At 39.5% G+C, this 17,302-nt stretch overlaps 1 protein-coding gene across 1 annotated transcript in view; it reads right to left on the bottom strand.

The window, feature by feature from the left end:
* Positions 1–17,302, bottom strand: part of esrrgb (estrogen-related receptor gamma b) — a 54,209-nt gene that overhangs the window by 12,205 nt on the left and 24,702 nt on the right. Inside the window, exons 4-5 of the mRNA XM_047387050.1 lie at positions 9,287–9,397; positions 8,996–9,157 (exon numbers count right to left, since the gene is read on the bottom strand). Of these exons, the coding sequence (XP_047243006.1) occupies positions 8,996–9,157; positions 9,287–9,397 (273 nt within the window). The remainder of the gene's footprint in view (positions 1–8,995; positions 9,158–9,286; positions 9,398–17,302) is intronic.

The raw sequence follows: 17,302 nt of genomic DNA, 5'->3' as shown, positions 1-17,302 counted from the left end.
TGTTGGAAAAATAAATATTTACAACACTGTTAAATATTGTTTCTTGGTGTCGCTGGGCACTCACACAATGCAGTCGAGGTCAGCTGGTTAACCTCAGTGCTCAGTAACAGCCTAACTTGAGTCCTCTGTGTGTTTTATGGACTGTGTACAACCACTGTACATTCCCCAGAGGAGTACAACTTGAAACAGAACTGACTGCTGTATTTGCTGGCTTAAGGGTGGAATATAAATCTGTCAAATGTAAAGACCTTTGAAACATGAGCCAGCGCTGCTTCAGTCATCAACAGTCAGACATTTGGTGCATAAGAACGGGAGAGCTGATTAGTCAGGGCAAACTTGCCTTCAGAGTTTTGGAAAGCAGTGAAGAAGTTACGATTTCTAATAATGACAAAATCACTTGTCCAAAATAAAAGGAGTTTTTGTGGTTTGTGTCACCACTGCTACATACAGGTGGGTCTCACCAAATGAGAATATCACTAAAAAGTTAAATAGTTTAATCAATTCAGTTCAAAAGGTGAAACTCTCGTTTAGTTTCAGTACATTTAGATGATTATGGTTGAACCACAATCCCAACCCCAAATTCTGTTTCTTAGAAAATTTGAATAATACATTAAACGAATAAGAATTTTTATTTATTAAAGAAATATTTTTTGTAGACCATAACATAATATTTCTGTTAAAAAAAAACCTATTCGTCTTATGTAATATTTTCCTTCTCTGTAAGCCAAAATAAAGACATGCAAGTTGTTCCCTTTCATCTCTGTCTGGGAAACAGCACAGAATCAGACAAAGACATCGATAAGCTTGAGTTTAAAAACTGTACACTGTAAAAATAAATTTATACAAGTGGAAATACTTCGTAGTTTAGTTGAAATAGTGTGAACACAAAACAGGATCTGGACCAGAAACCATCTGGTGGGGTCTGATTTATGCTTTTGACCTTTCTTGCATTATGACCATTTCGGTGTGGATTGAAATAAAAATATTTTTAACAAAGGCAACTGAGAATCCTCATAGTAAATTAAAGTCTTTTCACACACATGCTTCAATAAACTTACATATTGCTAAGCAGCTAAGAGCAGGAGAAAAAGCATATTCCTATAATTATTTCATATTCTTATAGTTACCTGTAATCCAACAAATATACATTAAATGTTATAAATTAGAGAAATTATTTAGGGATATTAATAAATATTTAGAGATGGAGGAAATGTAAATATACTAATGAGTATAACAACCTGGAAAAAATACGGTAACATTTTTCATTGCATCTTGTGGAGTTGGCCTAATTGCTAGTTCAGACAATGACCAAAAAAAGGTGAAATGCATGAAACCGCAGAAACACAAAATGCATTCAAGTGAATTTGTTTAATTTGAATTAATTGCCTTACAAATAAACTTAGTAATTAACTCTATAATTTATACAGTGTTTAATAATCAAAATATTGTTTCGACAGTTTGATTTCATAATAACTCAAGATAAAAGAATGTTTTTTTTCCAAGTGTTCGACCTTCTGAACTCAAAGTGACAATTCAGCTCGATGTTGAGGTCGACCTGCAACTCTTCTTCAGCTTTCCCACTCACCTCATCACAAGGACAGACGGACAGCTGAAAAGGCTCCAGGAGCCACAATACCATTCACCATACTTGATGGCAAATTGGGAGGTGATTGCGGGCCATTGAAGCAACGACGCTGCTTACCTAAATCCGACCTGGTATGGATCAGAGCCCGTCAGGTTGACTAAAAAGAGGCCCTCCCAACGGCTCTTATCAAGCAAATAGAGGAACGATGGAAAGAGGGAGAATGAGGTGGAGAGAAAAGAGTGCTGGGGGTGCCATTGATTAGTAGATTGTAATCAGTCCACCAAATGCGAAAGGGCCATTGATCCAAGCCTCAGATCTGACAAACAGACAGCTGATGGAGGACATCCGGTACATGTTTTAGGGAGGGGGGGGAAGGGAGAACTACAGTGCCTTGTAAAAGGATTTGGACCGCCTAATTATTTTACATTTTGTTACGTTACTACCACAAACTTCAATGTATTTCACTGGAATTTGTTGAGCTACACATGGGAGTGTGCAACCATGAAAAAGAAGGAAACTTATACATTGTTTTCAACCTTTTTTCTAAAAGAAAAGGTGAAGAGTTTCAGCTCACTCCCCCAGAGACAATACTTTGTAGAACTAAGTTTTGCTGCAATTACAGCAGTAGGTCACCTAGAGGAGGTTGATTCTTCTTTGCAAAATAGCCTAAGCTGACTTCAATCGGATGGAGAGCTTCTCTGAAAATCAAGTTTCAAGCCTAGACTTTGACTAGGCGGTTCAAGCAATTAATATGCTGTCATCCAAACTATTTCATTGTAGTTGAGGATGGATGTTTCTTGTTGTCCTGCTGGAAGGAGAACCTTCACCTCGGTGTCCTTATCAGGCTTCCTTCCAGGACTGGCCTGTATTTAGCTCCATCTATATTCCCATTAATTCTGGGCAGCATCTCTGTCCCTTCTGGGGAAATATATCCCTATAGACCGATGTTGCACCACCATGTTTCATAGAGGGTATAGTGTGTTCAGGGTGAGGTAAAGTGCTTTGTATGTAGGCCAAAAACGTTAGTTTAGCACTCTGATGCCGATTTAGACGCTCTTTGTTCTCTGACAAACCTCTTTACATATTTTATTTGTAAATAAAAGACCTTCACTCGTTTTACCTACACTGTGTTGCTCTGTCACCTAAAATCCAAATAAAATACATAGAAATCTGCGGTTGTAAAAATTCAAGGAGTATGAATACTTTTGCAGGGCACTATAGATTACTAATCTGTAATGGATGAATTTAGATTCCTTTGTAGACAGTTTGTTTTAAAACATTAATGACCTTGATTTCTAGTTCATCTATGATAGCGAGTTAGGATAAAACTAAATACATCTGAAATATAACCATTTTTTTATCTTAGATTATTTTGAGAAATTACTTAAAAATGTTCAACTTGTAAAACAATCTCTGCCATCATGAAGTCCTTCTTCAGAGAGCTGACCCTCTTTTCAACCATCTTTTAATTTCTCCATCATTCCTCCCCATTCTTTTTTCCAGTCAATTTACCAAAGCGATGGAGAGACTTCCTGACTCCCTTGGGGTGACCCTGGAGCTTCAGGTGTGCGGCTGAGTTAAGTGTTGCCATGGAGGGTGAATCCCCTGATGAAATATCAATATTCCAACCCACTGATTTACTGCCATTTGACTAAACATGACACAATATTGAGTAAACAGGGAAATGTCACCGTTCCTGCGTGTGTCTGCACTCTCTTTGAGATGACAGAGGCAAGAATATAGGGTTTGTAATGTTTAACAGCGCAGCAGAGGGAAGGGAAAGGCTTGGTATTATACATTTTTGTGATAGTTATTTTCATTTCTTTAACCAAATGAAACACTACATTAATAAAAATTTGTTACGTGTACAATCTTTAGCAAAAGAAAAACTTATATTTTCCATTTTTGACAGTACGTTTATCAGTGAAAAGATAAAGGGCATAAAGGCCACACTCATTCTACAGTTACGAGATACTTCCTAAAATTATGTAGTTCAAGGCTATAAATGGACCTCAAAATGAAATCTTTCTCAAATGACAGTGGGCCACAGAGGGACTGATGGTTTGGTCTGCTTCAGGCTGGCCTTAGGAGACCCAGACAGGTTGTGCTACAGACACTTTCTGCTGTGCAATGCTCCAGGAGCAGTTACAGATGAATTCTGGTTATGTCAGCCAACATTTCAGGATCTGCAAAATCCTTTGGAGTTTAAAGTGCATCAAAAACAGCTCCAACACTTAGGACAACTGTGCAATGCATTTATATAATGTTTTGTTTTCATATAGTCCAAAACCAGTTTTTTTTTTACGTGAACCAAAACATATTTTGCTATGTTCTCACTGAAATGGATTTGGTTCTCTGGATTTGGTGAACAATACTGCTTCACATATTCAGTACTGTAACCACAAACTCAATGATTAGAGAGCACACAGTATGTTTCTATAAAATACACTCTATTAAAATGATATTACACACTAGGAGTAGTCTATTTTTCTTGTGCAACAAAGGCTACAGCCGACTGAAAAATACTAGGCATCAAAGCAGATTTACAGTTCAAAACAAAAAGCAAACTTCAAAAAGCCCACAGATCTCTCCATAAGTAATCAGAGCAGAGCTGACTCAGCTCTTATCCCCCTCTTTGTGGGAAACGTTTTAGTCAAGAAAAACAGTTTCAGGGTTTTGGGACCTTTTTTAAGTCAAAATTCCAGACTCTTTTGAATATCCACAGTCCTCACTCCTGCTTTAGCCTAATTTTAAAGTATAAATGTAACATTTTACAAGAAATTGATGGCAAATGAGCCTATGGCACAAAAGGGTGTGTGTATATATGGATGGATGGATGGAAACAATTAGATTTATTCTTTTAAAACGTTATTTTTCACATCATTATGTGTCTATCATTTATGCCTAATCAAATGAAAACAGCAGGGAGCCAGATATCATATCACTTGAATTCCCTAACATCAGTGGTACTGATCGCAAATATTCCAAAAAACACTAAAAAAACAATCCGTGCTTAGCAATAAATATATATTCGTCTGTCTGGCATTAGCTTCTAAACAGGTTTTGATTCAACATTGTTTTATATCTCAACTAAATATGGAAAATGCATACTTTTGATGAACAATTAACTAATTAACTAATTAACAATATTCTCCGAATGGTGACAGCAGTGATTAAGCCCTAAACCTAAAGTTTCATTACTGCACAATACCTTTAACATATTCAGTCCACATTAAACTACATTAACCCCCAAATTTGTAGCAAGTGCTACAAATAATGTGCTATTTTCTAGAGTACAACAAGAATCCTCAACGTGTCAGAAGCGTTTGTAGAAAAGAAAAGGCCTCTGACGAGGCGGCAGCACAGTCCAAGTACAGATCAGATAAGAAATTGAATCCCTATTCAGCACAGTGAAGAGAGTGAGTGGTTGGCAGTGAGGCTTGAAGCTGTCATTGAGAGCTGGGTCTAAAACCGACAGCAGTTCACTCTCTATTCATTTAGCATCATTACAGGCCTCCTAAGAGCCCTAATGGGCCTAATAAAAAGACAGAGGTAATAATGAGACTAGAGGGCTCTATATGAGCGAAGAAGAGCGAGAGGAGGGGGGAGAGTCAGGGGAACTGGAGAACATGAAAGTCTAGCTGAGTGTGTGAGTGAAGAGTGAGATAGGGGGAAAGTGTTTGGAGGAAGACGAACCAGGGAGAAAAATAAGAGGAAGAGAAACGTGATGCTTTGTATCGAGAGAGGACTGATAGCAGCAGACTTTAATATAATTATTTTATACATGTACACAGTGATGTTGGACAAATAAGCAGTTACCTCCAGATTCCAGACAGTAACATTTCTATTACATTAACCTGCGCATATGTTTAGAGGCTACAAAGAAACCAATTACTACTCTAATGAGCTTAAGTAACCAGTATTGCTTTAAAAAATATTTTTGCCCATAAAATCTGTTTAAAATAATCAGTAAACTAAAGTTATTCCTTACAAAAAACAATGACATGCAACAGAAAAAAGGTTTTAGAGCTGCATGTTTCTTCCCCAGTTCTCTGTATCTGAATGTTGAAGGACTTCCACATTAATGGAGCAATCTGCACTAATGACTCTTATTACCTCATCGTTAGGGCCACTTGCTCAGTGGGCTATGAGTGTAATGGTAGGCGTGAACTGTTAAACTGTAGGGACCCCTTTTTGTCTTAATTATTACTTTGTGACACTCTGACCCGGTGGCCCTGGGTAAAATGTCCCCAGAGGGCCACGTGCCCCTTTAATATCTCTGTCGGTTCTGAATTTAGAGGGTCGCAGCATTTAAGATCAATAGTTCTACACAAGTAATGTAACATAGAATGACGCTCAAAGGCTTTTCACTTTGCCTGTGATTGAACCTGAGATTTTGTGGCACTAGTGGTCTTTATTGACAGTAATCAAACAGGAAACAAACAGAGAGAAGAGGGAGGACACGCACCGAAGGTCCCATGGTCAGGAATCAAACCCCGGAAAGCTGTGTTGAGGACTAGTAGCCTCTGTATATGTGCGTGCACACTTTATGCCAGGTGCAACCACCAAACCTGAAATTAAGGGTGTATTCACACCAGGAAAGTCCTTTGGTCTGAACCAAAAGTGGTCTTTATTTATATTTTTTTGTCTGGTTTGTTTGTTTCACATTGTACTTCACTTTACTTGTAAACCAACCCACACGTGCGACAATCATTGCTCCCATTGCTCCCAACTCTAAACGGACCAATCGTGGCAGGTGTGAATACACCCCAAAACTAATACCAGTCATTTTGTAGGTACATTGTTGTTGGCATGTAAGAAATGTTGTAAGCAAAACAAACGTTTGTTTAGGGCTGCTCCTTTTTGTGTTTCTTTTTTCTTTAATCCTTTCCACAGTCTAGTTGTGCCAAAGGTGCATAAAATACAATGTTCTGAAGGCACTATTTATTGGCAATTCATACAAGTAAAATAGAGATTTATACATAACTAGCCAGCATTACGAATGATGTTTTGATGGGAACGTTGAGTCGTACCCAGTTCTAACTCACTATGCTGCAGAATTATTCGTACCAAGTGAATTTTTTTTCACAAAACTTAATTTATTAGGATTTTACATGAAAGACTAACAAAAGATAGAGCACTGTCTCTAAGTGGAACGAAAAAGACATTTGGTTTTTAGATGTTTTTACAAATAGACATCTGAAAGGTGTGGCATGTATTTGTATTTTGTCCGTAAATAAAATCCACTGCAACCATTTGCCTTCAGAACTCACCTCATTAGTATGACAACCACAAACTTGGTTGTAATGTAATGTTTTTTATTGTGATTGTGAAGTGGAAGGAAAATAATACATAGTTTTTACTTTTTTCTAAATAAAAAAAACAATTATTGAGTCCCCTTTACTTTGATCCACCCAAGATCCCAGTGTCTTCTTTGCAGTTTGTTTTGAGCTATACAGTGGAGGGCTCCACAACAGCTGTGCCACGGACTGGTACTAGGCCTTGGCTCTGTTGGTATCGGAACACATAACAATCAATGCATATCTGTAGTAATTTCCATCGTATTTACCATGTGCTTCCGTCTGTGGGTTTTTACTACATTTCTTTATTGGTTTTGTTTCTTTGCAGAAATTAGCTTTACAATTCTTAAAAGAAAAAAATCAAAACCCAGCACGTCAGAATTGTGACAGCCATCGCCACATTACACCGCTGAGTGGGTGTGTTTAGGTCAGCAAAGCAAATATTGGTGTCATTTGAAAGCAGCATATTTTCCCACATATTTGCTGTGTCTCCTATATATTATGGGACAAACTATAAATAAGACGACTTATGGCTTTCCTCTTGCAATTCCTCCAGATTTGTGAAGTACACGACTACTACATGTAATTCTAATAGATTCTCCCACCTGAGCTGTGGACCTCTGCAGGCCCTCCAGAGCTACCAGATGCCTTTTCTCTGATTAATGCTCTCTTGGCCCAGTTGTCATTTTAGGTGAACAGCTCTGTCTTGGTAGGTTGCACTGGATTTTATTTAGAGGTGCCACAGTAAATGAATGAAAACACACTTTTCAAATTTTGATTTTGCAAAAAACTTGGAAAACTGTTCCTTCCGCCTCACAATTATGCACCATTTTGTGTTGGTTTATTAAACTGATAACTTTGATAAACTACATTGAAGCTTGTGGTTGTAACATAACAATATGTGAAAAACTTGAAGGGGTTTGAACACTTTTGCAAAGCACTGTTAAATTCAGACACATAATAAATAAGTGGTCCCAAAATCAGCTTAATATAAATGCATTTTTGTTGTTATTCTTATTAATTTCTGGTTTTTTGGTTCCAAGTGATGAGAGTAGATAGTGTTGTTTGCTTGGGGTTTTAATAAGGCACACGTGTAGAGATGTAAGCCTGTAATATCATAAAAATTGTTTTGTTTGGTGAACCAATACAAATCTTTTCCATTTAACCAAAAAACATGGAAGGTGTACCTTGGTTTCATACAGTGGGAAGAGTAATCGTCTTGCAGTCTTGTGGGTTTGATTCCAGGTTCCTCTTGCCGCATGTCGATGTGCCCCTGGGCAAGGCACTCAAACTCAAGTTGCCTACTGATCTTCGTATTGATGTATGAATGTGTGCGCATTTGTTAGTGCGACTGGGTAAATATGGCTCCAGTGTAAAGTGCTTTTAGTGGTCGGTACAACTGGGAAGGCACTATATAAGTTCAGTCCATTTAAATAAAAAAAGAGCTTTATGTAGGTTTAAATTTTCATATCTAACCCCCTCTTAAAAACATTCTTTTTCAGGGTTTGTTTTAAGTGAAAAAGACGAGAGGAAAACAGGAAAGCCAACATTTGCATAAGACGTCTTATTTAAGAATTAATCAGCAAGCAGAAGGTGGGTCCATCAGTTTTTCTCAAAATAAATCAATTCCTCCTCAAGCTCTGTGTGGTCTCTTTAAGTAAGTAAGAGGATTGCCTTCTTTAAGTGTGGGATTGAAATGGAATACATTGACATGGGGCAGATCCCGGCCTCCAGACTCCCCCACCCCACCCAGTCAAATCAAAGGTTTCAGCTGCTCTTTATTGATTAGATTTTAGAATATGGGACTGGCTTCTCCCTGAGGTGCAGATGAGTAGCAGATGTTAATTATCCTGTGTGTGCGTGTCTGTGAGTGGGAAGGTGGTGTTGGGGGGATGTTTGCACCGCAGTCAGTGAACTACCTTAGTGAACTCACACCAAAAAGGTTGTAACAGAAACCTGCACCACAACTCTTTCATCCTTTAGATTTAAATATCGATTTTCTTCAATAGGTTTTGCAGCGAATCTATACCTTTAAAGGTTGTGGTATATTCCAGTTTAAATCTGGAAGGATTTAGAGAACATGATTCCAAGCAACAGCGCTGCTCCTCACCTGGGATATGTTTAGCCCAGCCGATGATGACCACCAGCTCGCGGTCGGCCAGGTCGCACAGGGTGGTCAAGGCCTTGATGTCACCGTCAGGCATGGTCGGATCTGGCATGGCATAGATCTTCTCTGGCTCCACCACCAGCAGATGCGAAACAATCTTTGTCACTAAGAAACAAAAACAATGGCATTTTCATTTGAATGAAATAGCTACCTGTGTAGCGTCTTTAGCAGTCCTGCTTTTGGAAGATGATAACAGAAAAATAAGAAGAGTTGTTTGATAATAATGATACTTACGGGGCTTTTTGGCTGGGGGAGGAAGGGTGAGGCCAAGATAGGATCCATTTTCTGCATCCAACCTCCGTTTATACTTCTGTCTCCCCCCTCTCACCCGGTCCAGACGCACACCTTCAAAACAGAAAAAAAACATCATATTTCGATGATAAGCTGCAGCAAAACAAAATAAGGTGGTATCGTTACTGTTTAAAACAACAGAATAAAGACAAGGGTTACACCTATTGGTACAAAAAGTGATGGATGAATAAACTTTGATTGGCTGAAATTGTATTTGAATTAAAAATTTTCTGACTAAAACACATAAAATCTCACATGATAAATTTTTGTTTCAACCCCAGCAGTCATTCGTAACAAACACAGATTTATTAGAATCCAACAGAAAATTAGGGGTTGCAGGATTATATCCATTCATCAAAACAGAATATCTGTATTGAGGACCAACCAGTAACAACTTTAACCACCGTTTACCCCCAAACCACAAACATTTCTGTCATACAGTCCCTTTGATCTAAAGATCTCATAATGGGATGCCAGAGAAAGTGCAGAGTGACCGGAGTTTTCATAGAATTGCCCAGCACTGCCGTTCAGCTAACTGAAAGAAGGCTAATACACATTTCCCTAGCTTTGAAACTGGACAAATTCTGCTGTTTGGAAATATTTGCAGCTGCAATAAACACAGTAAGTTAATAAATGCTATAAACACTGTTACAACTGTAATTGTGCCATGTTATACTATAGAACAGAATAAATGAATATCAAGCTGCAGAATAAGTGATTGAACAAATTTAGCAGGTTGTATTCTGCTTTGGTCTATGCATCAAAATCAAAATTTTAAATGTTGATAACACTATCATGAATTTATATTTTATATTAAAATGCCAATAGAAAGACTAATTGTTGTGTTTCCATTGAAATTACAAGTGATTTGTTTGATGAAAACAACAACAAGGCAGTCAGATTGTTCGGTATTTGACTTCAGAGCTGACCGAGGAAAAAGTTGTCTAATCCTGACCACTTGCTGATTTATTTTTGCAGTGACAACTGCATGCAATCTTCACATTACTATTTAATACCTAATATACAAAATACACAATTCTATGTGAAGCCAGTTCTTTTGAGGCCTAAAGAAGACTTGTCCTTTGGACTTGTGACACGTCAAGGATTATCTCCAAAGCCGTCACAAAGGACAAAAGGCTCGATGCACCTTACGTGCTGAATTTACAAGCTCGCATTAAAACTTGTTTGAGCACTGAGGGAGGGCAAACAGATTTTACATGGTCAAGCAGAATTGAATCGTGTGAGATTTCCCAGCGATGCACATAAATTCCTTTGATTCCCCTGGAAACAAAAGAATCCGATTAGGATGGTCTTTCAATTTCCTGACACCGACTATCCACTAACCTAATTACCCGGCGTGCCCGAAGGGAGCTCATTCTTCCCAGCAAACACAGTGAGATCATTTTATGCCTGGCAGATTGAAGCTAAATCGAGAGCCCCTCTCCTAACACAGCTTTCCATTTGTACGCCTTAAAGTAATCAATAAGGTTTGCAAATAGACTTCTTGTTCTTTGAACACATGTGGATGTGATTTTAATTAGTCAGTTAGGCAGCCAGGAGCAGGGATGGAGCTTCAGTTGCTGTTTTTAACATTTCTCTTGTTTAGTTTGAGTTTAGGATGATTAACGACACACAACATCTAATATTTTACGTTATTTCCACAGTTCTCAGTCCCGTTTTATGGATGGATAGAAAAATAGATGGACAGATGTATGCCTGGATGCATGAAAATACAGATTTCTTTAAATCAAATTCTTCACTAACTATTGTTCATTGATGTTTATTAATGTGCATGTCTCTTCCGTTCATCGTCTATATCCACTTGTCCTTCTAGGGTCATGCAGGGGCTGGTGCCTTTTTCTCTTGGGCAGGGTACATGTGCATGTCCCTTCCAAATAAATACACTTTAACTTTCTTTTCCAGACTGTTTAGGATTACTGTAATAAAGTGATAAAAAGCCAGTGTGATATAACTTTTATTCAGCACATATAAACTATGAATGTATGAGATAAAGACGGGTACGCTGCTGCTACCGCTTAGTTCAAACTGCATCATCCACTTTAAACACGCACATGCACAAACACCCATACTGGTTCTCCTGCTCTGAGCTAATGGGTCAAATGGCTGCAACATATGACAAGTGACCAAGTCTCCAGAGTTTGGATTCCAAGATTCACAGGCTCTGTTTAAACTGGAGCATCCAACTGGCCCAAAATTAGTAGACGCTGACAAGAACTAAGAGCTTAGTGCCATCTAGTTCCACTTTACAGCTCTGCTGAAAACTGCAGAGATGTCAGGCTGCAGGGACAGAAAGAAAGGGATGGAAAATAAGGAAGGTTTGGATGATGCAGAACAATGGGAGGGTTAGAGAATAAATCAGATCAGGCTGTTGATTTTAGCTGAATGTATCAACTTTCTGCAAGATCTTTAGTTTTTCTTCTCTCACTTTCCCCCCTGTCTGGCTCCACCTCTCAGCATCAGGTGTACATCTCCACCCTGTGTCTGATCTACCCGGTATTGGGTTATCCTTTACAACATTGTGATAAGGAGCAGTTCTGGGAATGCAACTACAACAAGACAGCTGGAAGAGGCCCCTTGTAGAAGGCTTGAGGGGGATTATCGTCAGAACCACATTCCACACTCCACAACCAACTTTTTTATCAGACCTATTGCTGCAGGACGATAAGAGTACAGATTTTTTAAATAAAGGAACATTGGTGTGTACAAGGTGCAGCATGTGAATGATTAGACTGAGACACAGCAAAACCAGCTGACATTCTATCCTTGTTATGAGAATTTTCATGTGTGCAGAAACATAATGAGGTGTTTTTACATCCAAGCAATCTTTACGGCTTCTCTTTCACATTCACAATTTATATTGACTCGCAGAAGCTCCAAGCAAAGTCCTGATTTAAGCATTTGTGGAGTTTGGAAGTACTCTAAAGGTTCTGTGGGTTCACTTGATTCTTTATACTATAGTGTACTTACGTATTTAAAATTTTGATATGTTTTTAGGTCATACAAAACCAAAAAACTACTTAGGGTGTATTAACACCAGGAAGTCTTTTGGTCTGCTTGTTTGGTCTGGACCAAAAGCTTTTGGTGAGGTTTTACATTGTACTTTTTGCAAGTTCACAATTACTTGTGAACAAAGTCATGTGTTTGAGGATCGTTGCTTCCATTGGACAGAAATGACTAAGAGCTTACACATACCTTAAACTTAGCAATGGAGGAATACTTGCGTTTAATGCGTCTTGTGCCTTTAGATAAAGGCACAAGGTGAAGTTTTTTCACTTTAATGCAGCATTGTTCTCCTTCATTTTTCTCTCTAAACATGCTGAACACGACCGCATTCTGGTGTATTTTCTAGCATTGCTGTTATGTGTGCATCTGCCCAAATATCGAGGAGGCACAGTGTCCACTCGTTGCTTCAGGGTCTATCCATGACTCATTGTTTGTAGCATCCAATTTTTTTCATGATTCCCTGCTTGTTCAGTCCAAAAATGCGTATGTTTCCTGTAGTTGCGTCAGATGAAGGCCAGTTTGTATTCAAACCAAAAGCAAAACCCACCAGAGGCCATTTGGAAGTGAAACCTGGTCCAGACCAAACAATCGGACCGAGATCCACTTTTTGTGGGGGTCTCAGTCCACTTGTTTGACCGAGGGGGGAAACATGGTGAAACAGGCAGTGTACACTCAATAGAGGTCAGCAGTTCCTGAAACATAAGCCAATGGGCACAAAGACTACAAGAGTTGGATGGGTTGGCAGTGATGGTTTCTGATATGGTCAACATGGGCAACTTTCCTGGGCGGCATTAGAGAGGGGGTTGCCTGAGCAACAGATAGTAAAGAAAGAGTTTTGTACTGCTTATTTTGCATGATTGGTTGGGGTATTGTGGGGGGAATATGGGGTTGGCAGAAGGAGGTGCTCATCCTTGCATTCATGCAAGAAGTGCCATTGTGGGTCATACCAATGTTTTGTAACCATATAGTTTCAAAATCACATGCATTTAAGGCCACCTTGCTCCAGCTGTTTAAACTCATTTTAATTAAAAACAAGAGAAAGTGGCAGAGTGAAAGGGTTTTTTCAGGCTCTTTTGAGTAACACAATGCTCTGTTCCCCACCATACAGCTGGCTGACCGGCTGTATGCAGCTACTTCACTTGCACTTGGTAAAAATTTGTCAGATTCGGCTGTTAGGACATGTTTCCGGTTGCACAACACACAGATCTTGTGGAAAGTAAAAGATCCACCCATTACTCTCATTTAGAAATCACTATTTTAAAACAACAGTAGGCTAGCAAAGAGCCCCAACTAATAAACCAGATATCAGCTTGTTACACATTTGGTACTCTAAAAGGAGCAGAGCGGCAGAGAGGTATTCAATTGGCACAATATAAGCACTTAAACACTTCACTGCAATAATTGTGTTTATTACAAGATGTTAATCACAGCACAATTTTGATAGTTTACAAAGGTTTAAGTAAAAATTATTGAGATATATTATATATTTAGCAAAATTTTCAACAAAACCAGCTAATATCAGCTTTTGATACTGTATAAAGTGCAGATAGTCAGAAAATACATTCTGTGCAATAATCACTTGAAACTTAACACATAATTAAACATAATTCTTATTTTTGCCAAAAATCTAAATAATAATACAAGTTATAAATATTGTTATAATAAATAATCTATGTTAGATTATTGTTAGCAGTGCCAATAGTTGTTTCTTTCTGTTTTTAAATAAATAGAAATTAGATCATAGTATATGTTTTGAAAAATTACAATGAAATGGAGAAACGGTGCTATTTTTGCTCAAGGTTATTGAACTGTGGAAACCTCATGCCTACACCAGGCATGTACGCACCTACTTCTAAAATGTATTCAGAAGCATTCTTCCACCTTAGATGTACAGGTCCTTCTCAAAATATTAGCATATTGTGATAAAGTTCATTATTTTCCATAATGTCATGATGAAAATTTAACATTCATATATTTTAGATTCATTGCACACTAACTGAAATATTTCAGGTCTTTTATTGTCTTAATACGGATGATTTTGGCATACAGGTCATGAAAACCCAAAATTCCTATCTCACAAAATTAGCATATCATTAAAAGGGTCTCTAAACGAGCTATGAACCTAATCATCTGAATCAACGAGTTAACTCTAAACACCTGCAAAAGATTCCTGAGGCCTTTAAAACTCCCAGCCTGGTTCATCACTCAAAACCCCAATCATGGGTAAGTCTGCCGACCTGACTGCTGTCCAGAAGGCCACTATTGACACCCTCAAGCAAGAGGGTAAGACACAGAAAGAAATTTCTGAACGAATAGGCTGTTCCCAGAGTGCTGTATCAAGGCACCTCAGTGGCAAGTCTGTGGGAAGGAAAAAGTGTGGCAGAAAACGCTGCACAACGAGAAGAGGTGACCGGACCCTGAGGAAGATTGTGGAGAAGGGCCGATTCCAGACCTTGGGGGACCTGCGGAAGCAGTGGACTGAGTCTGGAGTAGAAACATCCAGAGCCACCGTGCACAGGCGTGTGCAGGAAATGGGCTACAGGTGCCGCATTCCCCTGGTCAAGCCACTTTTGAACCAGAAACAGCGGCAGAAGCGCCTGACCTCGGCTACAGAGAAGCAGCACTGGACTGTTGCTCAGTGGTCCAACGTACTTTTTTCGGATGAAAGCAAATTCTGCATGTCATTTGGAAATCAAGGTGCCAGAGTCTGGAGGAAGACTGGGGAGAAGGAAATGCCAAAATGCCAGAAGTCCAGTGTCAAGTACCCACAGTCAGTGATGGTCTGGGGTGCCGTGTCAGCTGCTGGTGTTGGTCCACTGTGTTTTATCAAGGGCAGGGTCAATGCAGCTAGCTATCAGGAGATTTTGGAGCACTTCATGCTTCCATCCGCTGAAAAGCTTTATGGAGATGAAGATTTCATTTTTCAGCATGACCTGGCACCTGCTCACAGTACCAAAACCACTGGTAAATGGTTTACTGACCATGGTATCACTGTGCTCAATTGGCCTGCCAACTCTCTTGACCTGAACCCCATAGAGAATCTGTGGGATATTGTGAAGAGAACGTTGAGAGACTCAAGACCCGACACTCTGGATGAGCTAAAGGCCGCTATCGAAGCATCCTGGGCCTCCATAAGACCTCAGCAGTGCCACAGACTGATTGCCTCCATGCCACGCCGCATTGAAGCAGTCATTTCTGCCAAAGGATTCCCGACCAAGTATTGAGTGCATAACTGTACATGATTATTTGAAGGTTGACGTTTTTTGTATTAAAAACACTTTTCTTTTTTTGGTCGGATGAAATATGCTAATTTTGTGAGATAGGAATTTTGGGTTTTCATGACCTGTATGCCAAAATCATCCGTATTAAGACAATAAAAGACCTGAAATATTTCAGTTAGTGTGCAATGAATCTAAAATATATGAATGTTAAATTTTCATCATGACATTATGGAAAATAATGAACTTTATCACAATATGCTAATATTTTGAGAAGGACCTGTATGTTGAAAACCAAGATATTTAAACCGGTGCCGAAGTTAATTTAGATTTTATGCAGACAGAACTCTGCAGAGAGCAGATCCCATCATACAAATGTGCATGTGGCCTATTTAGCGATGTGTGTGCTTGTCCACGCTGCTAAACAAATATGCATGTATGTGTGTGAATGAGTGTGTGGGTCTCACGCAACTATTTTCAGCTCCTCACCTGTCAGGAGTGCTTCTTTCTGGAGAATGTGTCAGAACTGGCTGACTGGCTAGTACTGCCAAAGGGAGATTAGGAGCTCCCTATTTTAGCTGGGAAAAATCAGAGGGATGCTCCGCAACACCCCCACCCTCTCCTCCTCCTGACCACATACTCGCCCTCAGCTAAGCACACAGGCCTTGCCCTTTCAACACAACTGCTGAAGGCTGAGTATGTTAGCCTGGGAAGAGTTACAGTATGGACATTGGATGGATTTTGTTTGATTATTGGGTGGGCTGAAGAACTGCAGTGGAATTTAAGGGGACGGATGGCGGTCCCACCTGCTCCAGTCCCTTACAGGGCCAGAGTTGTTCTCACACAACTGTAAAAACTGGCATGGCTTCCTTTATCATGTTTAACACCTCCACCCGAGCCACCCTGACCGCAAATCCACCTGTAATCAACAACATGTGCAAGGCCAGGTCAATTTGGGATCCCTGGTGTGCTCACTTTGGGGTGTCAACACTGAATGTTGTGTGGGCAATAGAGGAAAAGAAGAAAGTAAGACAAGGTGCCAGCGGGAAGCATGTAATTCATGGTCCGGTTCCGTGTCGTCTGTCAGGGGTGATATACATTTGACATGTGTGTAAATGAATGCGTGATTGGAGTGCGAAGGGGTTGTAAAGGGGTCAGCGCTTCCTCCCTCTCTTCAGAGGAACACGTGTTAGCATCCGTCTCTGATCTATCACCTGCTAGACAGTGAGGACAGGCCAACGGAGAGATTCTGGGTGGGCGCTGACTCTCAGCTGGGTTATTGCGAAGACTCTGACACCTTAAAAAGCAAAAACAGGGCTGTAAATTTGTAAATATCAGACCAGAAAAGGTCGAAAGGTTGTTCAGTCCTAAAACCATGAATAATGAAAGGAAATACTAAGACTGTAAAGACAGAATTTGGATATATCTTTATTTTGATGATGTAATCTTAGTGTATAGATTGGTTTCCAATCTAAGCGCATTGATTGGGAAGGGACCTGACAGTCTGTGATATTGGATATGGCTTCACTAATCTTTTGTGTATGTGGCTGGAGGAAAATAAGGCTGTAACATTACCCCAGTAGCCACGTTCGGTCAAGAGAAGACGGCTGATTCCTATCTGTGGTCGGAGCGAGAGTGAGACAGCGGTGTAGGTTGCCAAAATAGTCTGGCAGCTTGTGTTCATCCACCACATTACAGCAGTGTCAGAAAATCTCTA

This window comes from Girardinichthys multiradiatus, chromosome 15 (genome assembly GCF_021462225.1).
Source record: "Girardinichthys multiradiatus isolate DD_20200921_A chromosome 15, DD_fGirMul_XY1, whole genome shotgun sequence".
Taxonomy (NCBI): domain Eukaryota; kingdom Metazoa; phylum Chordata; class Actinopteri; order Cyprinodontiformes; family Goodeidae; genus Girardinichthys; species Girardinichthys multiradiatus.
This window is presented reverse-complemented; position numbering and strand designations above follow the sequence as displayed.